The 25,382-nt window shown below is 48.0% G+C and overlaps 1 protein-coding gene across 1 annotated transcript; it reads left to right on the top strand.

Moving 5' to 3' along the window:
* Positions 1 to 5,317: 5,317 nt before the first annotated feature.
* On the top strand, positions 5,318 to 23,892 carry COLGALT2 (collagen beta(1-O)galactosyltransferase 2). Its single transcript, XM_008930825.3, has 11 exons — positions 5,318 to 5,422; positions 6,840 to 6,957; positions 8,225 to 8,359; positions 11,925 to 12,129; positions 16,611 to 16,730; positions 17,155 to 17,231; positions 19,054 to 19,160; positions 20,406 to 20,538; positions 21,027 to 21,154; positions 21,684 to 21,890; positions 22,293 to 23,892. The coding sequence occupies exons 1-11, from the start codon at positions 5,409 to 5,411 to the stop codon at positions 22,567 to 22,569; spliced, it is 1,521 nt and encodes a 506-aa protein (XP_008929073.2). The 5' UTR covers positions 5,318 to 5,408; the 3' UTR covers positions 22,570 to 23,892.
* The last annotated feature ends 1,490 nt before the right edge of the window (positions 23,893 to 25,382 follow it).

The following is a 25,382-nucleotide window of genomic DNA, read 5'->3' as shown; positions in this document are numbered from 1 at the left end:
ATCTACTAATAGGCTTTCCATTGACTTTGGGCTTTGCTTTGGATGAGACCCTGTGGGTTTAGGGCATGTGGCCAACCTATGGCTCTTGCTTCAATGAAACTCAGTATTGGACTACATCCCATAGCAAACCTTGTGGGTGAATTGGATCCCTGGTTGCAGGCAGAGAGGAACCAAGGGAGACGGCTAAAACGAATATCCCTGGGGTTCCCTGGGACTTGGTTACATGCTCAACTCAGTTCTACAGTATGTGGAAGCAGCAGGAGCCCTGGAAAGCCACAGGCAGCCTCTTCATGTGAGCCATTTTCAATGCAACCCCAACCACCAGCAGCATCCTGAGCATTGTCATCCTTCCTGTGTTCTCAGCGGGGTGATGGGAAGGGCCCTCTTGAACCTGGGTGTCTGAGTTCCTCAACACCTTTCTCAAGCCCAGCAGTCTTCAAAACACTGTCAGAAAGGGAAAGGATCCTCCTTAGAGCTTTTGTTTTTGAAAGCTGGCTGCCTCCACTCCTAACTTTGCAGCACACACATCTTGAAGGTGGACTACTGATCCCTGTTTGAAGCTGTCCCTCCCACCCCATTTACTCAAGAGAAGAGGTGGTAAATGTTGAATTTGGTAGGAAAATTACTGCAGGGCCCTCTGGCTGTGGAGTTTCCCACAATTTGTGTCACAGAATGACCCATATTCTGACAAGCCGGCAGCACACAGGGTGGGTTTTGTCCTCTAGTATTTTTCCTAAACAGAGGTGAAGGTAAAAATTTTCTTCTCTGACCCAGTGCCTGAGGTAAATAAACTGCAAATAGCTTGGGAGAGCAGGCTGGAGTGTGAAGAAGTGAGAAAGGAGCATTGTTACTTTTATTTGTATTTTTAGTTCCTTTTTTGGAGAGGAAAAGAGAACAACCATCAAAGTTTAAATTAGCTCCTCCTTGCAAACATAGGTTGAGGAGACATTATCAAGCTAAAATTAGGAGCAGTTTGTAAAAGGACCTGTTTTCCTCATGTGCTGCTACTCACATTACTTAGTTAAAACAGTAGGTGCTTAATGTCGTGTTTTACTTTTCCTCTATTCATGATCCGTGAGTTTTTTGGGAGGGGGTGCTTTTGCTGAGTGTGGACAATGAGGGCTTGTGTCCATGATATGACTACTGGTTAAAGCCAAAGTAAATACTGCAGTGGTGATAGTTATGCTGACAAAAGCCCCTATATGAACATTCCCCCTCAAACTTTTCAAAAATTTAACTTGTGTTTATGGTAAATGGGTTTAAATCCAAGTGGAAAAAGCTGCCATGTTATAGGAACAGGAGTGTCCATATGGAGATGTGTTCCGGTTTATTTATTAAACTTTCTTTTCAGAAAAACTTGGCAGGAATTTGAATTTTTTTTTCCTTGTCACTCCATTTTTTCCAGGTTGTATTGCACAGGCTTTAGATTGTAAATCTTGCAGGGGACCTTTTTTATCTAATTAAATTCTGGATGTTGTTAGTCAGCTCTTGAAAATGAAGTTGCCTCCTTTTTAGTGCAACCATCATGGATGTAATCTGTCTCTTTTGAGAGAAACCAACTGTTTCAGTCTTCTCCCCCAGTCACTGGTTGCAGGCAGAGTGCGTTGGCTTTGAGAGGTGCCTGCAGGGAAACTCTTGTGCTTCAGCACATCTTGCACCTAGGAAGGAAAGAACCTTTGGCAGTGATTCAGGGTATGTTTAATCACATCTGAAACACCACGTCTGGTTCTGAGCCCCCTTGGTGAAGAAGGATGTTAACAAACATGAGCGAATCCAGCAGAGAGCCATGAAGATGGTGAAACGTTTGGGAATGATGGGAAATACTTGTGCTCCTCCAGCCACCTCTCCTCTCCTCTTCCTGTGCTCTTGCACTAGACACATCTTCTCGAAGCTCCTGCTGCTTCTTGTCTGCACAAATGTTTCCAACTGATGCTCTCAAAAACCATGATTTGAACCTGATGCCAGGTAGATATCAGTAGTGCTGATAGGCTCTCACTCAAATAATAGTGCTGTGCTCACCAACCTGCTTCCAAAAAATGCACCAAAAATCTAGGCACTGCCTTAGCCTAAGGGCCATGCTGGTGTCTGAGTGAGCTGAGCCGAGCTGGGTTGCAGGGATCCACTCTCCTTTCCCTATCAAGTGCAGATCATGGACCAGTAAGGATCAGAGGATGTAGTAAAAACAGTTTTCCAGGACAGGCAAGAGAGGAGAGGTGATAACATCTCTTACGAATGTACTCTCACCATCAAACTGACTCACAGGACATACAGAGGAGACACATTGAGGTCCCACAAAGTGTCTGTTATAGAAGTGTTTATAATGTGGAGTGTCCTGATGTGCCTCTCATGGCTCGAGGAGCTCTGGCTGCCAGTGAGAAGTCCTGCTTGCATTTTTATATGCCTGTTTTTCTTGTGCAGGGGTTGTCATTAAACAAAAAAAGAGGAAAATAAGTATGTGCCTGTTTTTCCATACAGTGCTATTGCAAACACCAAAGGTGCCTGGTTTTTTTCCTGAGAGGAAAGGTGGGCTGGTTCAGATACTACGATAGGAGTCAGTGCTGATTTTGTTTGACCTTAAATTAATTATTCTGGAATTAATAGTGGTAATTGCTTTGGGAATGGCTAGGGTTATTTTTTTGGGTTTGGTTTTTGTTATTTTTTTGGTTGGGTTGGTTTTTGAGGCTTAAAGCTGGGAAAAACAAAGGTTTGCCAAATTGCTAGTCATAGGGCTTGTTTCATCCAGGGCAGAACAAACTTTATTGCCTTTGAGAACTTTTGGGCTTAGAATTGCTGCTGGGTGGATATTACTGGAGAAAGCAGTCTGTCCTTTGTGCCAGAGCCTTGTCTCACCAATGTCTTCGAAAGGTCTGCTGAAATGTGAATTTACCTTCTGTGTATCACCATTGCAGCCTGGGTAGTAAAATCATGGACTCATGGAACAGTTTGGGTTGGAAAATGCCATTTTTCTTCTAGCAGATTCCTTGTGAGTAGATCTGGAGGTTGCTTTAGCCTCCCATTCACGTGTTTCACTTCTGGCTGGAGGACGTTAGCTGTTGGGGTCTTCCAGGGGGAATTTTGTCAAGGGCCTGTTGTCTTACCAGGAGCAGGATGGAGAACTCCAGGTGTGATGGGAAGAGCAACCTTCAGTCCCCTTGTTGTGCCTCGGGAAGCAAAGAAGGTCTTGTTGTAACTTTGCCAACCACTTTAAAGCTTCTTCTGCCAGTCAGAGTTTTGGGCTTCATGAAGCAACTCTGAGCGATTGAGGAACTGCCTTCCATCACGTTAATAATTTTCTCTGAGGTTGAATGGCTCAACGTTTTTACATTGTCAAGGAAGTTTGTGTTTCGTTTGTGAGCTCTGGATTTGGATTTCCTGTGCACATCCCTGCAAACAGCTCCCCATCTAATACATTTTGGGCTTGTGTGTGCATAAAGTTGTAGAGGGATCCCCTGGCTGAGATGGGACCAACCAACATAAAACTGGGATTAATTTGACATGAAGGCAGCTGAAGCTTCCCCTTTCCCTCCCCAGACTGTAGCAAATCCCTTCATGTGTCCCCAGTGAGCTTAGAAGGACTGGGATGAGGTTTGCTGAGGGGGAAGAGGCATGTGGACCCGAGTCTATGGGAGCTGTGTGCTTACTTTAAGGTTTTGCAGGATCCTTAAGGTTAGTCTGGACCTGGCAAAGAGTATGTTGTGGGATGAGCTATGATGTTCATCAGGGTGGCCACCATCATCTTTGCTTTGTTTGTGTGCGGCCTAATTGCAGTGTGGTCCTACTGTATAGCAAGACCTTCTTGGTGCCACTGCAGCTCCAGTGATGACCATGAACATAAAGCCATTTTCACAATTCTCTGGTATTTTAGGAATTCTGGAGCTGTTGTTTGCTGACTGTGCAGCTGGAGCGTGGGAGGAGAGCAGAACACCGTGGTGGGTGTGGGAGGCCAAGGAAGTATGTGAAAAGGGGCTCAAGGGGATGAACTTCATCCCAAAAATATATGGAGCAAGTTGGACTTATACCAAGTCAGCACTACGACTAGTTTAGTCCAGTTTGAACATCATTGCAGACTAGATCTACAGTGCAGTCTGACCCAGGGTCTTGATCAAAAGCAATGACTAAGCCCGGCTTTGCTCTGTCACAGGAGAGCAGTTAATGACACAGGAACCAGCCTCTCTTCATTTGCTGAACTCTCATTATTTATTGTTTCAATAGACAGGAATAAATAAATATTCAACAAATAGTCTTCCTGGCCTTAAGTGATTATGGTGTTCTGATTATAAATAAACTGAAAATCTGAATTCTTGATTCTTTTTTAATTTAAAGCAGGCTAAACCTCATGGGAATTATATCTTCCAGTGGTTTGAACTAAAAAGGGTTCATGCCCTGGTTTTCATCTATAGGATAATACACTGACTTGGAGTGGAGGTATTTTCCTGATAAGGCTTTGGAATAGCTCTGGGGTTTAGGATGAACTCCCTTTGTCCCTTCCGTGTGCCCTCACCTGACTGTAGGTAGCTCTGGATTGAAGCAGGGTGGAGGATGCTCTTGGAAGTGCCTTTGTGTCTTTGGAGCTGGAGGATGCAACAGGAAATCTATAGCACTTGAGGGGGCTTCCAGCACCCTCCCCTGAGGGATGTCTTCCACACTATCTTTAAAGTCTCTGTGGGATCTCTTAGGAGTATTTATGCTCCCAGAGGAATATGAAGGGATTACAAATTCCCAGTGGAGCCTACTGAGCTGTGCTCTGCTGTGGGGCTGTGCTGTCCTGCCTTCCGCCCAGGAAAAACGAGCAGCCCTTTCACTGGTGGGAATTTGTTGTGGAATCTGCCATGGCCGTGTGAGTGACCAGGGGTTGGGTGTGCAAAGCCCTGGTCCCAGGGAAAGGCGTGCTGGGGAGGAGCAGCTGGGATGTGACTTGGCCTGCTCACCCTGGGACCTGAAGCCTTGAGGATCCCAGGCAGAGAGGAGCCTGTGGCTCCTTTGGGAACGTTTCCACGTGGTTGCTGTCGGAGTTGTGGATCTGTGCCTCCTGTTCCAGTCTGTGCAGCTCTGCTGCTCAGCCCTGAGGAAAAAACATTCCCTCCTCTATCAGCACGTTTCAGTTATTAACCTGTTCTTATCTCAACCCACAGGTTTTTTACCTTCCCCAATTCTCCTCCCCATCTCACAGGGCAAGTGGGACTGAGAGCTTAGTTGTCAGCTGGGCTTGAACCACAACATCCTGTCTTGTTTTTTCCAGTGATAAAACAGGGATTTAGGCGAAGGACTTAAGTCTTGTGTTAACATGCTTCCTTTGCCCCTGCTTTCCCAGGGCAGCCACTGACCACAATGTTGACAACACCACAGCAATCCTCAGGGAGTGGCTGAAGAACGTGCAGCACCTCTACCACGATGTGGAGTGGAGACCAATGGAGGAACCCCAGTGAGTACCACAGCGAGGGGCTCACCTGGTTTGCTGTTTCCAAAGCAGGAGTTGTACTAGATGTCCAAGCATTAAAATGTGGATTATTTATTTTGTGAGGTCTGTCCCATTAAAATTGTGTTCTTATGAAGAAAAGGTAAGGTAAGGTCTCTGTGAAGAGGTCTCTGACTTCAGTAAAGCAGCTCATGCAAATCTTCGAAGAAAGCATTTTCCATTCAGTTATTTAGCATCTGCAGCTGCTCTCTTTGCGTGGTAAACAAGCCACATCAAGAGCTACAGGGAATTTAAACTATCATGCTTTATTTGCAAGGAAGCAGAGAAATCGTAGCCTGTTCCTGTAATATGTATGAAAGCTCTGAGACATCAACTATTCAGTAAGTGCTGAGCCAGAGAACTAGATTTAATTCAGTATATTATGCCTTTGCATGATTTGCAGGAGCATTGCTTTGAAATATGATGTGTTGGGGTTTTATTGCTTTAATTTTTATTTATTTTTAAGATCAGCTGTTCCTGGTTTTATTCTGTTTTCTATTTCTTCCATCAAGGAAAATTACATCAGTTTCCCCTTCCTTTAGGCTTGCTTTTATTTTCAAGGTCCTCAGTGCAGTGGTTGGGTATTTGTGGTATAAATCCACAGGGAATACGGGGTTTATTGACATTTTTAATCCTTTCATTGGAATTGAGTTCTCTTCCTGTGAAACTTGGCTTTTTTAATTTCTGCCAAAAGCTTTTGAAATTCTTAGCTCCTTCCCTGGCTTATAGAGGTGCTGTTTCAAAGTCCTGTGTTTTTATTCCACGTAGGGATCTATTCCCAAGTTTCCCTACATCTTTGTTACAAAGCCTTTGTTTTTGGACCTGACCCTGGGAACAGAGCCACGCACACAACTGTGGTGATGCGATGGGGCTCCTGGGGCTGGGTGTTGGGTGTTTGGAGACTTGAGAGCTGTTCCTGGGATGTGTTAACAGTTCCTAATAATGCCCAGACCCCGATGGAATCCGGATTGCCTTCCTCTTCACATCTCAGCTTTGTTGACTCTGCAGGGCTGAAGGGAGCTGGATTTGCAGCCCAGAGGGCAGATGAGTTTCTACCAGAGGGTCAGACAGGGTAAATCAGCTGCAGTTCATTTTGGGGGGTACCCTCTGCCGAAGGAGTTTCTGGATTGGATGGTGCTGCTTTGCTGGGTTGTCAGGAAACACTGTGGCACTGCTTGTTCCCTGGTGCCCTCTGTGCTCATGCCAGCACAGAACTTGGAATCATTCTCCCTCAAAACCTCTCCTGGGTTGCCTGAGGTGACTCAACGCTGTTTTCCTTTCGGCATGAAGGCATCAAGGGAACTCTCTCTCTCTCTCTGTTTTTTTTTGACTGGTGTAATAAGGCCCAGACATGTTTTGCAGTCAATTTTTTTTCCTTTTCTAGATCTTACCCAGAAGAAATTGGTCCAAAACATTGGCCAAGCTCCCGATTCACTCACGTGATGAAGCTGCGCCAGGCTGCCCTGCGTGCTGCACGGGAGAAGTGGTCAGACTACATCCTGGTAAATACAGGCTTTGACTTATTAACTGCCTTCAGGCAAAAGCTTTTCAGGTGGTCACTTGGATACTGGGGACTGTCAAAAAGTTTTCTCTGCATCTAAAGACAAGTGGAGATGCTGTGGGTCATTTCTTGATCTTGTGAGCCAGAGACTTTGCAGCTGTGGAGGTGAGTCCTGGGGTAAGCTCAGGGCTTTCTCCATGGGCATCAGAATTGAACATAGTCCTGGTGGTGGGAGGTACCTGCAAGGGTCCCCCAGATTGAAACCCACCTGATGAAATGTAAGGGAATAGTTTTGCAGAGCAACTGTGGGAAGATGCTGCTCTTGGTCTCTGCAGTAGCAGTTAATGGGGATGTTCCCACAGCCCCCAAGCAAGGTGAGGGTGTGAGGCCAGTTTGAGTCGTTCTTGATCCTTTTCACAGAATAAACTTGTCCTGAATTTTCAGCTATGCTGTTTTCCCTTTCAGCTCCCTTGTCCCTGTGCTGGTGTAACGTTGTGTGGAGTCAGGGAAGCTCCACATCTTCTCTCATCTCACTGCGTGTCCCAGGGGCAGCTGCCCCTGGGCTTGCTGGTACCAGCAGTGTGCCCTATGAAGCCAAACCCACCAGCTCACTGTTAGGGGTTTGTTTTTTTTGCCAGCTATTGACTCATAGAATCGTATAGGTTGGAAAAGATCTCTAAGGTCATTGAATCCAACCATTAAACCAGCACTGCCAAGGCCACATCCACATGGCTTTTAAATTCCTCCAGGGATGGTGACTCTGCTGTTCCCCTGGGCAGCCTGTGCCAATGCTGGACAACTCTTTATGGGAAGAAATTTTCTCCAGTATCAAACCTAAACCTCCCCTGGTGCAACTTGAGGCTGTTCCCTCTCCTCCCGTCCCTTGTTCCCTGGGAGCAGAGCCTGAATCCCCCCCCCAGCTCCCCCCTCCTGTCAGGGGGTTGCAGAGCCAGAAGGTCCCCCCTGAGCCTCCTTTTCTCCAGGCTGAGCCCCCCCAACTCCCTCAGCCACTCCTGCTGCTCCAGCCCCTTCCCAGCTCTGTTCCCTTCCCTGCCCACGCTCCAGCCCCTCAAAGTCTTTCTTGTCATGAGGGGCCCAAAACTCAGGATTTGAGGTGCCACACCAGTGCCCAGCTCAGGGGGACAGTCACTGCCCTGGGCCACACTGTTGCTGATCACGTGCCTCTGGCTGCCTCCTTCCCAAGGAAGTGTCAGGGGAAGCATATCATTTCATCTGTTAACGAATGTCTTCTTCTCTTCCTCCTCTAGTTTGTTGATGCAGATAATTTACTGACCAACCCACAAACCCTGAACCTGTTGATAGCAGAAAACAAGACACTGGTGGCACCAATGCTTGAATCTCGCTCCCTCTACTCCAACTTCTGGTGTGGCATCACCCCCCAGGCAAGTGACCTCATGAAGGGTGTTAGGTGACTGTGTGAGCTGTGTTCTCAAAGGCTTCCTGCCCTGTATCTGTGGAGCAATGGGCATTTTTTTTTCTGTTCTGTGGACTTTCCCATCTGCTTCTGTAGTGTCCTCCTGATCAGAAGCTACTGCAGCTCTGAGGTGTACAAGGATGGTATTGACATGTGATGCAATCCCACTAACTACACAAAAAATACTGATATGCAGACCAGAATTTTTTTAAAGTGGTTCCATGTGTTTCTGTAATGGCCTTAAAAACTCTTGGTGCATAATTTTGGGCTAGTTTTCCTGTATAGTGATGCTAATCCGAGAGGAGTTTGCTTTTCTTTCCACAGCTCTCTTGTGTATGTTATTTTTCTCACTTATAAACAGATATAGTTTAAAAACACCCTTTACCTTGTTGGGAGTGTGTGTGCTGAGGTGTGTATGTAAAACTGGTACTGGTGCTGAGCCTAAAAAATCAGTTTCATGTTACCTTTTCAAACCACAGAAAGTATCAGACACAAAAATACTGTATGGTAGAAACAGCATTATTTTAAAGCCGGCATGAGGTTGAGCTGTCACTTTACAAGCTGACCTACATCATTGTGGTGTGTACCTGGCTAGTGGGTAAGTCCCCACCCAGTCACTTGCTGGATCCTGCCCAGTGGGATGAAGGAGCAAATTGGAAAGGCAAAAGCAGGAAAAAAACCCAAACGAACCCAAAAGCAACCCTCATGGGTGGAGATAAAGATAATTTAATAAGTAAAGAGAAAAAAAACCCCAAACAAATGATACAAAATCAGCACTATCCAGGCAGCTTTAAAGAAAATCAACTGCATACAACCAAACCCAGTACAGTCACCTTGTCCATAAAACGGTTTTGCTAAGAGAATCAAATGTATAGAAGGCAGATCTGTTGTCACAGTGTTTCTTTGCCTTTTTTTCCTTTGAAATATTCTTGATAAAGCTCTGGATGGGCTTTACAAAACATTCAGCCTGAAATGGGGACCGTAGTTAATGCCTTTTCTCCCAGGTAAGCCTCAGTAATGAGATCAGCTTTTTGACCTGTTCTCCAGTCTGCTGCTGACCTGTGTATTGTCATCCTTTGAGGAGTCAAGATCCTAAGCTGTGTGTCTTTGGAATAGCAAAAGAGTGTGTATTCTCTTGAAAATTTTTCCCTGTTTGCCCTGGAAAGCTTAAGGGTTTCCTTCTTAATTCCATGCCTGAGTCTTGCTTCCTTATTCATAAAGCTACTGCATATTCAAATGTGTTTAATCCTGAGCTGCATATGCATCCCTGAGCTTCCCTGGGGCAAGTTCCACATTCCTGCCCTTCCCTACCCTCTTGCTTTATTCCAGAGACCTAATCTGACTCTAATTGTTGTTATTGCTGGAGTGAAATAAAGAGCAAACTCAATTTTCCCATTTCCTCTATTTATCTGGCACAAAACATCATTATTACTTCCCAGTGTTACCAGGGACACAAGTAGGGATCAGAAGCAGGATGAAAACATAACAACTGTACTGGGTCAGAGGAAAGGTCCATCTGATAGTGACAGTTCCCTGCAGATGCAAAAAAAGTGAGTGATACTTGCCCGAATTACTTCTGTATCCTCTGGCAATCCCCTTCTGTTTTTTTGAGGAATATACTTGTCTTTAAATCTCTCAGAGATTTTTTTCTTCTCCAAAAATCACTCTCTGAATCTATTTTTTGGCACCTACACTATCTTATAGCAGGGAGTTCCACAGTTCAGACTAAGTATTTGAATAAAAATAGCAGAGAAAGGTCCTGAACTATCCAAATCCTTGGGAAGTAAATATGGAGATAAGAAAAGGGGAGTGGGGAGGTGTGTTTCCTTGTTTCAGTTTTTGTTTTAAAAGGAAGATATAAATTTCCTAGCAAAGGTATGGAGTGTCCTTAAGGTTTTTAAGGCTAAGTCCTGGGTCAGCCGTGTTTTCCACTGGTGTAAGTCAGCACTGCTCCACAGGCTGCAGTGGATCTCTGCCCGTGTGCACCAGCCTCAGCCCTACCTCCCCAGTGGGGAGTTTCCAGCATTAGCTGAGAAAAGTGGAGGGAAAAACCTTGCAGCAAGTGCATCTTGTAGAATTTGGTGGAGAAAAAAAAGCTGCTTAAGTGAACAGCAAAGTTGCTCTTTTATTTTTCATTTTCTCTCAGTTGCTGCTTTTTGTTTTTGTGCGCAGTCCCAGGGCTTCGTGTGCTCAGCCTTGCTCTCCCAGGGGACTCGGGGAGGGAATAACAGCTGGAGCATGCCCTGAAACACAGCCTCCCTCCAGCACTGAGCCACGGCAGGCCAAACCCAGCTCCAGACAGCCTGACGTTGAGCTGTCATGGAGCAAACCTTGGGAGAGAGAGCACGGCAGCAGCACGGATGAGTTGGAGTCTTTCTTGACTACCCCTGATTTATGAGCAGTGAACAGCCCCAACACTCCAGGGCAACTGACTGGAGGAGGCAAGTTTAGTTTCCACAGTCTGTCACCTGTGGGCATTCTTGGATGTCTGGTAAAGGTTGGATGTGTTAACCCTTCCTTTGGCTGCTCAGGTCTCTACCCGCACGCTCCTTTCCATGGCAGTTGGGATTGCTGTGTTTGGGATTTCTGGTCCTCACAGTGTGGTCAGAAGGTGTCTGAAGGGCAGAGGGGAGGGTGACAGATGCATAAACAGGCAGATGCACCACACATGCTTCTGCACAGCTCAGAGTAGAGTGGTTCTGCCATGATTTACTCAGCCATTGCCTGGATGCTTATGGAAAATATAGTATAAATGGAGCTTTAACTTCTTTTAGTGACTCATCATTTCTGTAAGGCCCGGAATCTGCTCTGGATTCAGCCATCCAGATGTCAAATTGGTGTTTCAGGATTTTCTTTCTGGAGGAATTTAGTGCATTTATTTCCAAATCTGATGGCTTTAGCCATATGAGGTGCAGACTGTGGGTGTTGCACCCCACAGTGCTGGAAGGCTGGCAGAACTCCTGGGTACAGGGAATTACCCATGAGCTGACTGAAGTGCCTCCCCCAGACAGGCTCAGGAGTGAATATTAAACCTACTTGCCCCGGGATGGGGGAAGCAGGGATTCTTACACTGCAGTGACACAAACCATTTTTTTAAGGTCATAGTCAGAATTAGTTTGCAGCTCCTGTTCTGTGAGACATATCTGTGCCTGATAAACGTGGAGGACATCATGGATGCTCAGGCTCAGCAACTTCAAGGATCAGGCTGGAGAGTCTATGAACAAAAAAGAGGTTTTTGGAGAGCCAGGAGAATATAGTCTGAGGTTTGAAGGTCCATTGCAGGGGAATTTTGCAGTGGAAAGTTTTGGGTCTCCAAGAACTGCTAAAAAGGAAAGAGAAGGTCAGTCTTTAACTTTTGGGATAGAGACTGTTTCTAAATACTTGACTGAGCCCTTTTCAAATGGGAGATGCTGAAAAAGCTGAGAGTTGAGCCCTGATGCACCTCTGCTGGGAAGAGCTCAGGGTGAGAACTTTTGCAAAGGAGCATCTCTGAAACAGGAATCTCTCAAGCAACTCCCTCTTTGTGATTTCAGGGCTATTACAAAAGGACCTTGGAATATCCCCTGATTCGGGAATGGAAGAGGATGGGCTGTTTTGCTGTCCCCATGATTCATTCCACGTTCCTCATTGACCTGAGGAAGGAGGCCTCCACCAAGCTGATGTTCTACCCCCCCCACCAGGATTACACCTGGAGCTTTGATGATATCATGGTCTTTGCCTTCTCCAGTCGCCAAGCAGGTATGTCTGGAGCTTTGGCTGGGGAGGATTCACTCATAGAGACACAGAGACCTCTACTGTGAGTTCACAGGCCAAAAGTCCTGTGTTAACTTCACTGGGGGGTTCAGACACTGTTCCCTTTCCTCTTTGGGATCTGGTCAGGGATAACCAGCAGCAAGTGACTGGAAAGGCAGTTTTGGATTACAGCTGGCTTCAGAGGATGTGGGAGCTGTTCTTGGCCTGGGGGCAATATTTCAGAGACAAAACGTGTGGCTTCCACCCATGGTTTGTGTCACAGCAGGGAAACAGAGAAGGTGTTGTGAAGTCTGTAGGTGAAGTATCTAAAGTTGCCACTTCCAGAAGATCCATGAGGAAAGGGGTGAGGGCAAGAGACTCTTCTTAAAGAACAGAGTCACAGAATGTTTTGTGTTGGAAGGGACCTTAAAGCTCATCTTGTTCCAAACCCCTGCCATGGGCAGGGACACCTTCCACTAGCCCAGGTTGCTCCAAACCCCGTCCAACCTGGATTGGACACTTCCAGGGAGAAGAAATCTTTTGCAGGCAAGAGCCAGTTAGAGCTGGTGTGAGAGCAGTAAAATCTCTGTTGTGCTTCATGTTGTGTCAGGGGTACTTTGGGAGAACACAGAGCACTGAGGTCCCTGGGGCACAGCAAGGACACCACTCTGGCCAATACTGGAATCAGGTTCTCCTGGACAGTGGGAGGATTTCAGTTAGCCCTGAAATACAGGGGTCTTTTCAGCCAAGTCACAACCTCCATGTCCTCTTCCTGTGCCTGGAATGGCTGTTGGTGTTTGCAGAGAGCTCCAGGTGTCTCTGAGACATCACTGTCCCTTGAGTGCCTGATGCTGCTGCTGTTCGTCCTTGTGGTGAGGATGTTTAGTCCCATTTATTTTCGGAGAGTGGATCTTTGTCTCCAACAAAGTCCAGGCTGGCAGACACAGTGTTGCAGCTGAAAGGAACTCCCAAGAAGGACATTAATGTGATGGCCAACTGTGTTCTTTGCCTGCTGTGTTGAAAAGGGCACAGTTTGGGGCATTATAAGGAAAAAGTGACTGGTGGAAGCTCAGTGACACCCATAAATGCCTTCTGTTCAGAGATCATGACTGGGTTGCTGACTTGCTGAGGTGAATTAGCAGGAAAAAGTTGTGTATGAGTCCCCTGAGTGATGTGCAGTTGGTGCTACCTGTCCTCTGTGAAAGAGAAGTTAAGGTAAGCAGGAAAAGCTGCTCTTTGGGGGACAGCCAGGCAGAGAGAAAGCCAAGGGAAGAAGGATTGTTGTTGTTGTTGGCAGTTGTTCTGCGGAGAAGGCGGGCTGTGACTGCCTTCCCACCGTTCCCAGACAGCACAGCAGCCACCAGCTGTCTGTACCTTCCCTTTTAGGGGTGTTTCTGGTTGGAAGGTCTTGACAGCACCAAAAAAGATGGTGTTTTCTTGGCAGACTGAGCAGGGCATTTTTAAAATCAGCTTTGAGAGGATGAGGAGCATCAAATAAGACAAATTATGGAGTAGAGGCAGCAAGAGCTGCAATTGGAGTCCTTGGGAGGCAGAGGTGAGATGTGCAGAGCAATTCTGTGGTCCTGACGTTCGGAGTCAGAACGTCGGTATAAAATCACAGCATCAAGACCTCCCAGATCATCAGGTCCAACCATTCCCTCAGCACTACCAAGCCCACCACTAACCCAGGTCCCCAAGTGCCACATCTTGGCTCCAGATGAGAATTGAGGTTTAAGGTTGGATAGCAGAGCAGACTGTCCCCCCACTTCTTCCCTGTGCCAGCTCTCCCAGAAATGCAGCATCCCACCAGTGTGGTAAGTGCAGTGCATTAGCTCCAGCTGTTTCAGAAATATTTCAGGGATTCAAACTCATCATTTTTTCCTTCCATCCTAGAGCACTTTAGCTTTTTCCAGGACCGACCCATGACATGAAAGGCTTTGCTTCAGCTGTCTGACCCATTGATCTGCTCAGATTGTTGGCTCGTGTCCTGGGCTGAGTTTTGTCACCCAGGATAACAGGATGACAAAATGTTTCAGAAATGTGAAAAATGTGTGGGCTTTGAGGTAAACTTCTCTTTGGAGTAATTTCAGTTCCCTGAAGTCATAAATAATCTTGGCTTTTGTTGAGGGCAAGTACTGGGCTTAATGCCTCAGATCAAGCCATTGATTTTCAGCAGGGAATCTACTTCTGGAAGCAACTGTTTTGTGATGCTTCAGAGAGATGGTCCCACTTCTGCTGAGAGGATGTGGCCCGTGGTGGAAGTCCTGACTCAGTGAAACTCAGTGTGGGTGTGTTTTTGCCAGCACTGTACTCTGTAGAGCCCCTTGTGCTCACAGGAGTGTTGAGCCAGGCTGATCGGCCTTCCAGTGCCCAAAGGGGCTTCAAGAGAGCTGGAGAAGGATTTTGAACAGGGACCTGGAGTAAGAGGGCAAGGGGGAATGGCTTCCCACTGTCAGAGGGCAGGGTTAGATGGGATATTGGGAAAAAATTCTTGTGTCTGAGGGAGGTGAGGCCCTGGCACAGGTTGCCCAGAGAAGCTGTGGCTGCCCCATCCTTGGAACTGTCCAAGGCCAGGTTGGACAGGGCTTGGAGCAGCCTGGGCTAGTGGGAGGTGTCCCTGCCCATGGCAGGGGGTGGAATGAGGTGGGCTTTAAGGTGCCTTCCAACCCAAACCGTTCTGTGATCTCCTGAGCTGCCTTTCAGCCTGAGGCTCTGAAGCCCTTGAGCAGCCAGCAGGAAGGTCCAGTCACAGGGATGTGGAGGAAATTTAGGTTCCTTAATTATGGGTTTAGGGCATGGTTGCGAATCCTGGGCACTGCTTATAAAATGTAATAATAATAATAATGCAAAAACCTGTCGTTTTTCTGTAGCAATCATCCAATTTTATTATAAAAAGAGAGCTGGAGAGAGAGTCCCCCTCCCCATTTTATGGGAACTTTACCTATATGGTAACTTTTATCCCAGAAAGAACAGGAATACTGGCATGAATCTGCACAGATTAAGTGTGTTTAAGCCAGCGGAAGGTAAGAACAGAGATCAGTGAGCCAGATAAGATTAGTTGATTAGATCAGTGCCAAACCCATTAATGTCAGCAGGTAGTATTTTTTTATTCTGCCATTTACCTAAATTGCAGCTGACAGCTGAATGTGTTTTGGCAAGTAGCATAGCCAGCAATTTACTTGCAGAACTTAAAATGAGAGAAACACTGGGGTCATTAGTGCCGACAATTCCGCTCTGCTAAAAATACCAGGGATTAGGGAAACTAATAGATGAAAGCATCAGCACACCAGGTAGTGTCTGCTTTTCATTTATTTCCTAGAGGGAGGGGGGTGGTTGTCCTTGTTCCATTAAAAAAAAAAATGAAAAGGAAAGGCATTTTTTTTGCCGGTTGTGTGGGTTCTAGCAGCTCTGATTGGGGTTAGATAATAAAGGACCTTACCAGAACTCGATGAGGAACAACAGAAATACTTTCCTTGGCTTCTCTCTCTGTGGCTTTTGAGTGTGTTGCCGGATGTGACATCAGGCCCAGTAGCTGCCACAGTTACAGCCAGTGGTGAGCAAATCCTTGTCATCCCAGAGGGAACAGCCTTTTGCTGATGCTGGGATGCTCCCAGTGAACAGGCAGTGGGTGGGTCTCTTCCTTGCAAAGGAACCTGCTGCTAGGAGAGGCTTTGCAGCTTCCCTTTGTTTCCCCCCTCCAAAAAGCAGTTGCAAAAGCTTTTGAGTAGAAGAATGTTCTGTTATCACCTCTGTTTGAAAGCATCTGTTCTTCTTGCTGGAGTCTCTCTCTTGGATTTTCCTCTAACCTTCAGGGCACAGTAAAAAGTAGTCTTGGAGAGGAAAGGACCATGTTTGGTGTAGACTTAGCAGTTCTAAGATGGTTGTCGTACATATTCATCAAAGTCCTTTGCCAGCACAGGTGAAAATGTGTTGTCTTTATTTTCTAGCCAAAGCAAAAGGAAGCAGTGATAAAGAATAGAACGGGTTGGGTTGGAAGGGACCTTAAAGCTCATCTCATTCTACCCCCAGCCACAGGTAGGGACACCTTCCACTAGCCCAGGTTGCTCCAAGCCCTGGCCAACCTGGCCTTGGACACTTCCAGGGATCCAGGGGCAGCCACAGCTTCTCTGGGCAACCTGTGCCAGGGCCTCCCCACCCTCACAGAGAAGTTTCCTCCTAATCCCTAATCTAACCCTGCCCTCTGACAGTGGGAAGCCATTCCTCCTCTCCCAGTCAGTTCATATCTTTGCAGGGTTAGTTAGGGAGCAAGCTGGGATTGGTTTCATGGGAGAGGCTCCTTGCTGCCAGCCAGGAGCCAGGTGGAACAGCAAATGGCACTGAAATGGTTTTGAGTTGTTTGCTTAGGAAGCAGAACGTTTTGGGATTGAGGTCCTGGCACAAGTTTGATTGTGGCTACGTAGCCACAGAGCAATGAAATCTGCTGGTAACAGACCTGATTCTAGTTTCTGCTTTTCTGTGATCCTCAGGAATACAGATGTTCATCTGCAACCGTGAACACTACGGGTTCCTTCCCATGCCCCTGAAACCACACCAGTCGCTGCCGGAAGAAGCTGAGAACTTTGTGCACACACTGATCGAGGCCATGAGTAAGTTGCTGTGCCCTTGCCATGATGGATCCCTCCACATCTGCAGAGCTCTCCTGCCACTGGCCCAGCTCTCATTCCCTTGGTGGTCTGCATCCTGATCTGACTGCTCTCATGCTGTTTTGATATGCAGTTTTCCATTTTCCACCTCTTTTCTACATAGGAATGTAAGCTCTTCTTGATCAGGTCAGCCCCATACACAAAATCCCTCAACTTCCCCATATCAAATGCATCTTTCATGTGGAAGAGGTGCTGCAGGACCGTGTTGTCTGTCTGGCACATGGCTGCTGGCTCTGGCTTTGCAATGTGGCTGCTCCCTGCTGTACCCATCCTGCACTAACTCCTCATCCCAACTCCCTGGGGTCTGTGATGGAAACGATGCAGGCTGTACATGGGGGTGATGTTTGGGATCTCTGCTCTCTTTCAGTCGATCGCCCTCCCGTCGAACCCTCTCAGTACATCTCTGTTCCTCCAAAGCACCCTGACAAGATGGGATTTGATGAAGTAAGGACCCTGTTTGCTGTTTATTGTCTTGTCTTCCCACTCATCACCTGGAGGACCTGGGTTCTCCCTGTAGCTGAGCTCCCAGCTGTTTCCCTTGGAGTATATTATCTTTTTGCATAGTTACCTGTTTACTCATCTTTTGGATTGAAACCTTTTGCAAGGAAAAAATAGCCATCTGTATATGGGAAGAACTGCTGAGCTCAGGGCAGCAGAAGGGGAAGGGCTCAGGGAGTGGTCTGATGTTTGCTGTGGAGAAAGGTGGCCATCTGTGGGCACTTGGTACCTGCTACAAGACCCCTGTTTGGGAGTGCAGATTTGGGTGCAGGGGCAGTGCCCAGTGAACCTTTGGTCTTCCTCTCTTGGTAGTATGGATGTGGGGCTTGGAGCAACCTGGTCTAGTAGAAGATGTTCCTGCCTATGGCAGGGGGTTGGAACTAGATGGTCTTCAAGGTCCCTCCCAACCCAAACCATTCTGTGATTCTGTGTTTTAATCCAGCCAGGAGGAGATGGCAGAAGTGAGGCTGAAAAACAGGTTATTTAATTCCCCAGTTCTTGTGCTGTCTCCTCTACATCTGACTCCGCAGAGCAGCTTGGTCGTCCTTCCAGCTGTGACAGAAACTGGTCTTTTGGGAAAGCTCTCCTGCTTTCCAGTGGCAGGAGGGAAGGATTTCTCTCAGCTGAGAGAGACACTGGAGAGCCCGGGGCAGCTGGGGGCTGCAGGCTCACCCTGGGGGCTGCAGGCTCACCCTGGGGGCTGCAGGCTCACCCTGGGTACCCTCAGGAGGGGAGCAAACCATGCAGGGGGAGAAGGGGGGAGAGGGATCTGCCATGCTTTAATGAACTGCTGTCTGTGTTATTCCCAGAGCCAGCAGCCCCTGTGTGTGCAGCTGCCAGGGAGGCCCTGGCTCCGTGGCCGAGGGAGCCGTGGGGATCAGGGGAGCCTTTGTCTTCTTGCTGTGTTCTGCTTCATCTGTTTGTGTGACTCGTGAAGCCAAACCCGACCCGGCTGTGTGTGTTTGAGCATCTGTGTTTAGGGCACAGCTGGTCCAGGTTTTTTCCATGTTTTCTTTTGTGGCTGCACTTTATTTATCCAATTTATTATTTTTGCATTTGTCCTGAGCTGGAATTTGTTCCGCTTCTTACTGGGATGAGGTTTTGCTCCTCGGGCTACAACACTGCACTTGTACTTGTCTTTCTGGGACTGAAAAGTATCCTTGAGCCTCTGAGGTTTACCTGCAACGAGGGCTTCAGTCCTCAGCCCTCCAGAGTCTTTTTGAGGCTTGGATGGAGCCCTGCCCAGACATCTCTGTTCCCAGCCTTGGCTCTCAGCAGCAGCTTCTCAGTGCCTGAAGTAATTACAAAAATCCTCTCTTTACCGTGACCTCGTACTGGGATGGTGGCCCTGCTGATAGTCCTCAATCCAGGCAGTGGCAGCACTGTGGGTCAGTGTTCCTGTGGGACTGAGGCTGCAGGTGGCTCCGTTACTCTGTGTTTAATATAAACCTAAACATCCTGCATCTTTGGAAATTATAGACTTGGCTGTAACTGGTCTTCCCTCCCTTCTATTCACCCTCAAAGAGCAAGTTTCCCCTGTGAACATCCATCAAAAGTAGTTGTTTAGGAAGAGAACGAACCTCTAGGCTTTCAACTCAAAACCAACTCCCAATTTTTTGACAAATTCTAAGCAACCTGGAATGGAAAAACACCTGTTATTTTCACAAGACCTGCTTTTCCAGAGGGGCTGCTGGAGAAGAGTGGATCAAGACTTCTCTTCTCCCTCCCTCCCCAGCAGGGAGGCTGATGTCTTTCTCTTCTTACCCAGATTTTCATGATCAATCTGAAGCGCCGGAAGGACAGGCGGGATCGGATGCTGCGGACTCTCTACGAGCAGGAGATTGCAGTCAAGATAGTGGAGGCTGTGGATGGAAAGTGAGTTTTGATTGGGGTTGATGACATTTTCAATGAGTGGGATGTGCTTAACTGCTTCATAGCATCTCCTTGGATGCCCTGACCTCCTTCTGGTGGGGCAGTGTGGGCTGAGGGGGAGGTGAACACCCCTTTTATCCCCCTGACAGCTGTTTGGGGCAGTTTTGCTCTGTTTCTTTCTTCTTTTGCAATTAGTCTCTATGAGAGAACCAGGGCAGTGGGGTTCAGACTAAGGTGAAAATCAGGTTAAAATTGTGCTGATTTCTGTGAATTGTGCAGTTATCTCCTGAGAACATTGTCCATCCCAGGGCTACAGAGCTGCTGTGCTACCACTAGCCCTGACCCAGCCCTTCCCAAGCTTACTCTAAGGTTTGGAGCACAACTCTGATGAGGAGCAGCTGGAGAGGCTCAGCCTGGAGAAAAGGAGGCTCAGGGGGGACCTTCTGGCTCTGCAACTCCCTGACAGGAGGGGGGAGCTGGGGGGGTCAGGCTCTGCTCCCAGGGAACAAGGGACAGGAGAAGAGGGAACAGCCTCAAGTTGTACCAGGGGAGGTTTAGGTTTGATACTGGGAAAAATTTCTTCCCAGAAAGGCTTGTTGAGCCCTGGCACAGCTGCCCAGGACAGTGGTGGAGTCCCCATCCCTGAAGTGTTCAAAAAATCTGTAGATGTGGCAGTTGGGGACATGGTTTATGGTGGGGTTGGCAGTGCTGGGTTAATGGTTGGACTTGATCTTAGAGGGTTTTTCCAACCTAAATGGTTCATGATTCTAAGGTATGTTAAGATCATTTTATAATGAAAAATCAAGGTCTGCCAAAATTTTGGGTCTATGAGTTGCAAAAAGGCCTCAGAGAGACAGGAACCCACATGCCATCTAGTGGTCTTGGAGACTTGGGATCCCTTCAAGGATGGGAAAATAATCTTAGCCAAGGAAAATAAACTTAGGCTAAATAATCGAAGGAAAATAATTGAAGCCAAGCACCTGACGTGCTGATGGTCCCACAAGAAGTACTTGGTGTAGTTAAGGAAAATTGGTGGTCTCACGAGAAGTCTTTGGCAGAGTTAAGGATATGATTTATCAGCTTGATTTAGAAGTTATTTTCCTCCGTGTTTTTGAGCAAAACAAGTGGAGGAATTTCTTGAGGTGTGGCTTTTTCCTGAACATGAGCAGCATTCCCTGTGTTGTGCCTGTGTCTGGCTTGAATTGGCTTGTGTTTCTGAAATGGTGATAGATACTCTGTCTTTCCCAGAGCACTGAACACGAGTCAGCTCAAAGCTCTCAGCATCGAAATGCTCCCGGGATACCGGGACCCGTATTCCTCCAGGCCGCTGACCAGAGGAGAGATCGGCTGCTTCCTCAGCCACTATTACATCTGGAAGGAGGTATGGAGTTTGGGTGCCTTGGCATTCCTGCAGGAAGGTGCTGTGAGTGCGCAGCCAGTCCTGGGGCAGAGCATGAAACCCAGTACAGTTTTCTGGAAGTGTAGGATGGAACTGATTTCCTTGGGTTACAGGGGTTTTCTTCAACACAGCATTCGGCTTTCACATCTCCCTTTTCCCTTTCTGCTACCTAGAGGGGCTCCAAGAGAGCTAGAGAGGGACCTGGAGTGACAGTTCAAGGGGGAATGGCTTCCCACTGCCAGAGGGCAGGGTTAGATGGGATACTGGGAAGGAATTCTTGGCTGTGAGGGTGGGGAGGCCCTGGCACAGGTTGCCCAGAGAAGCCGTGGCTGCCCCTGGATCCCTGGAAGTGTCCAAGGCCAGGTTGGACGGGGCTTGGAGCAACCTGGGCTGGTGGAAGGTGTCCATACCGTCAACTTCAGGCTGCCCACGTGGGCCACCGTGCTCATTTGTGAACCCCCCTGTCTCAGGTGGTGAACAGAGGCCTGGAGAAGACACTCGTCATTGAGGATGATGTGCGCTTTGAGCACCAGTTTAAGAGGAAGCTCATGAAGCTGATGGATGACATTGAACAAGCCCAGTTAGACTGGGAGCTTATGTAAGTTCCTGGTCCTCAGCCATCTGGGAGCTCCTGGGCATGTGGGGGTGTTGGCAGCACTGCTGGGTCATGGCAGAGGGGAGCTGCAGGTTGATGCTGGAGTGCAGGGGACAGTGGCAGACACTTCAGTGGCTCTTCCCATCGGGGCAGATCTGCCTTCTGGGGCAGGCTGGTGCTGGATGCCCAGTGGGCACCATCACTGCCCTTTGTGGGCAGCATTGGCTGATCTCAGCAGCGTAGGAGATGCTGCTGTGACAGAGGAACTGGCACAGCTCAGTCCTGAGCCTTGGACCGTGTCGTCTTAGTTCCTTATGGAGCTGAGGCTCCTTATGGAGCCTTTCACAGCAGTACCACCCATGGGGTTAAGACTTGGATGTCTGGGAGAGGTGCAGGACAGAAATCTGTGAGCCAAGTCAGGGATTGCTTCTTGGATTGACCCTTTGCCCTGCCCTGGCTGACACAGTCTTGTGATCCTGGTTGCTGCCAACTCACTTTGATCACAATCTCTTCAATCTTTTCACCCCTTAAGCTACATTGGCCGGAAAAGGATGCAGGTGCAGGAGCCTGAGAAAGCTGTTCCCAATGTCAGGAACCTGGTGGAAGCTGATTACTCCTACTGGACCCTGGGCTATGCAATCTCTTTCCATGGGGCTCAGAAGCTCATCGGAGCTGAGCCCTTCGGCAAGATGCTGCCCGTGGATGAATTTCTGCCAGTCATGTACAACAAGCACCCTGTGTAAGTCAGGCGCCTCCATGGCTCAGGGGGACACGAGCTGGGACCTGCTGGCTGGTCTTGAGCTGGATCATGTTGGTGGCCTACTTAGTGGGGACTCCTTGTGCTTGTTGGTTGCACCCTCCCCACGTAGATCGACGAAGGTGACAGTGACAGTGGGGGGTGTCCCTGCCTGGGGCGGGGGTTATGGGCTGGTTCTGAGGGGCTTGACTGTCTGTGGGAACAGGGTTTGGTTGTACAGCTGTGTGGTTGTGAGGCATGTGGTTCTGGCTGTAGAGAGCCAGGCTGTACCCCAGCAGCTACCCCCACTCCCTGGGACCCCCTGCTCAGTGGATTGACCTGTCTCCCAAGCCTAGTGCCAGTGAAGATCTGCTCTGTTTCTGATGGCATTTCTCCCCTCTGCAGCACTAAGTACATGGAGTACTATGAGTCCAGAGACTTGAAAGCCTTTTCGGCAGAACCCCTGCTTGTTTACCCCACCCACTACACGGGGCAGCCAGGCTACCTCAGCGACACAGAGACCTCCACCATCTGGGACAACGAGACCGTGTCAACGGACTGGGACAGAACACACTCCTGGAAATCCCGGCAGCAGGGCCAGATCCACAGCGATGCCCAGAACAAGGATGCCCTGCCTTCCCAGTCGTCTCTCAACGCGCCGTCATCCAGGGATGAGCTATGACTGCCCGCTTCCCAGGAACTCTGTGACAGCTGAACCTGCCTCACACTTTTGCTTTTCACCCTTGAAAGTTGTAGAGCAGCTCTTCATGTGGTCTCCTTTCCCACTGCTTCCAATGGCCGAGTGCAGCAGTCGGACCAGATGCCTGCCCGGGCCATTGAGGACAGGGTGGAGGATGAAGGAGGAAAAAGAACAAGTGTTCCAGACTGGCAGAGAGCTGAACAAAAGCCCCTGGAAAGCTTTTGCTAAAAAACAAAACAAAATACCAGCCTGGAATGACATCTTTCTTCAGTTCCTCGTGTAGAACACTGTATTTATAAAGATTAATATATAGAGGTGTACAAGTGTTAATGCCTTTTGGGATGGCTGTACCTGGGCTGCTGCCTCACTCCTTGTAGGTCTGTAGGCTTTTACCACCCTCTCTGCTGAGCGTTTGGGGGATTTGGATTTGTTTTCCAAAGGGATTTCTGTCAGAATCGAGGTGTTTCCCAAAAATGTTCAGTGCAGGGGAGCAGCGCTCCTCTGTCGTCCTCCCCCATCACAGTCAGTGCTGGCTTCCCCCAGCTCATTTCTAATCTTGCTACATCCCATCTAAAAAGGCCTCCCAGTCCAGAAGGGATGTCTTGGCATGTCTAAAATCATGGAGTGCAGGTGGTTGGTTTTATTTGTCTCCCTGAAGGGAACACAGGGGGAGTTAGTCGGTGTCATGTCCTGCTTTACCCCCTGCCTCAGTTTATTCCTTCAGGAAAGCAAATCCCCACAACCTCTTTGCAGACCTGTTTAATTAGGCCATAAAAGCAAGTGTTGGAGTTTTGGGAACTTAAAACCTAAAAAGAGAGGTTACAAACTCTCCTTATTAAACTGAAACAACCTACAGCAATGTTACTGTCTCGACAGCCCAATAGAATTGTGTGTTACAGGACAGAAAGGCAACTTGCCTGGATACTTTTTCATGTGAGGAGCAAACTTGTCTGTTTTTCGGGTGAGTTCTGATGTACTTGCTGTTGGCTCACATGCCAGCAGGGTACGGTGTTTATTTTTTTTAAAAAAAACCTTTCTCAGAGGCCAGGTGATCACGGACTACCCTGCTTAGAGCAGCTGGCACAGACCCCGAGCTGCTGGGCAGTGGGAGGGTTCCCTCCTGGAATTGCCATCTAGGGACTCACCTGCTGGCAGATCTGTGCATTGAGTATGTGTGGCTGGGGTTTTGTTTTTAATTTGTGTTTGTTTTTAATAATTACTGATCAGTGTTGTGCTTTCTGCTAAAGAAGACATGTTATTACCTGTCAGCCGGTCTGATAATACATAGAACCTGGTGCAAGATGAGCAGCTGTGTGTGTTCTTCATTGAGTGAGAGAATCACGGAGTGGTTTGGGATGGAAGGGACCTTTAAGAGTCACCCAGTCCAACCCCTTGCCATGGGCAGGGACACCTTCCACTAGACCAGGTTGCTCAGAGCCTTGTCCAACCTGGCCTTGAGTATTAAATGTTAAGGTTAATTGAAGGCCCTCAAAGGGATTCTAAGCTGTGTCACTCTCCCCTGGAGTCACTGGGGGTATAAATGTGCCTGTTCTGCAGCTCCCACCTGGAAGCCATGTTCCTTCTGCTGTCCAGCAGGGAGCAGGTGTCCACAGGACTGGTGAGTATGGAGGTGCCCCGAGGGCCACGTGCACAGCCTGGATGGGGTTCCTTCTTCACAATCCCTGTTGATTCCTCCGCAGGTCTCACTGTCCCAGCTCAAGTCTGGCCTGTTTCAAGGACACTGGAAACCCCAGAGGTGTTGGCTGGATGCTTGGTGTGGCCTGCAGCAGGATTTCCATGACCAGGTGAGCATCCAGCGTGTGGGCAGGTGTTGCTGTGGATACAAGAGCCACCTCTCTTCCACCCTCATGTGCTTGTTGTTCTGTGATAGACCCACCTCTGTGTCTATGAGTGGCCTCATTTTTTCCTTCCCCCTGCCCTGGGATTTCCCTGTGTCAGCACAGGGTGCTCCCCACTAGGAAACAAAGCATAGATTGTTTTAAAAAATACAAGCAATTGGAGCCCTCTTGTGCCCCCCCCCCTTTTTTTTAACCTCATTCAAATAATAAAAGATAGAAAAGGTCTGATTTCCTTAAGCAGAGCAGTAGCAGTTTATGAAGAACAACTTTACAACAGGGCTGGTTTTTTTAGCTTGGGTTTTTTGTGGGTTTTTTTCCTTTTAGTTGACTCAGGAAGCGGGTGGTTCAGGGGGGTGATGGTGCTTTCAGGGAAGGGAACAAATGAAGAATACATGAATTAAATGACTATGCCTGTTTCAGAGCAGACAAGGCCTCAGTCTTGTTGATCATTCCTTTACCTTGTGTGTTTATACATAGAAAAATTATTTATTGACATATGCAAGGCCTGGGGGATGCCAGTGGTTCTACCCTTGTGACAAGTGCTGTTCCCTGTCTGTGTTTTCAGTTCCTTGGCAGGTGCTGGCCAGGCTTTGCTCTACTCAGAAATAACCGTGTTTTGGAAAAGTAGGAGCCAGTTGAAACACTTGTGGACTGTTCTGGTATTTTTCCAGTTTCCATGTACTTACTTAACTTTGTGGTTTTTTGACTCATCTAAAGGGCTTCAAAGCTGATGAGCAGCACCAGCTTTGAACCAGCCTTCTGGCAGCTTCTTCACATGAAAGGTTGTGGTGACAGGCCCTAAAAATTATTAATTGCAATAAGACTGCTTGGACCCAACAGCTCTGTCTTTGCTTTGGCTTAAGGATGTGTAGTGGGTTGGTTTTTTGGATTTTTTAGGCCTTCCTTAGCACCAGGGTCAGGAATGTAAGGAAGTAT

The sequence above is a fragment of the Manacus vitellinus genome, unplaced genomic scaffold (genome assembly GCF_001715985.3).
Source record: "Manacus vitellinus isolate BGI_N305 unplaced genomic scaffold, ASM171598v3 scaffold_68_pilon, whole genome shotgun sequence".
In the NCBI taxonomy this organism is placed as follows: domain Eukaryota; kingdom Metazoa; phylum Chordata; class Aves; order Passeriformes; family Pipridae; genus Manacus; species Manacus vitellinus.
Note: the sequence above shows the minus strand (reverse complement) of the source record. Positions and strands in the feature narration are given on the sequence as shown.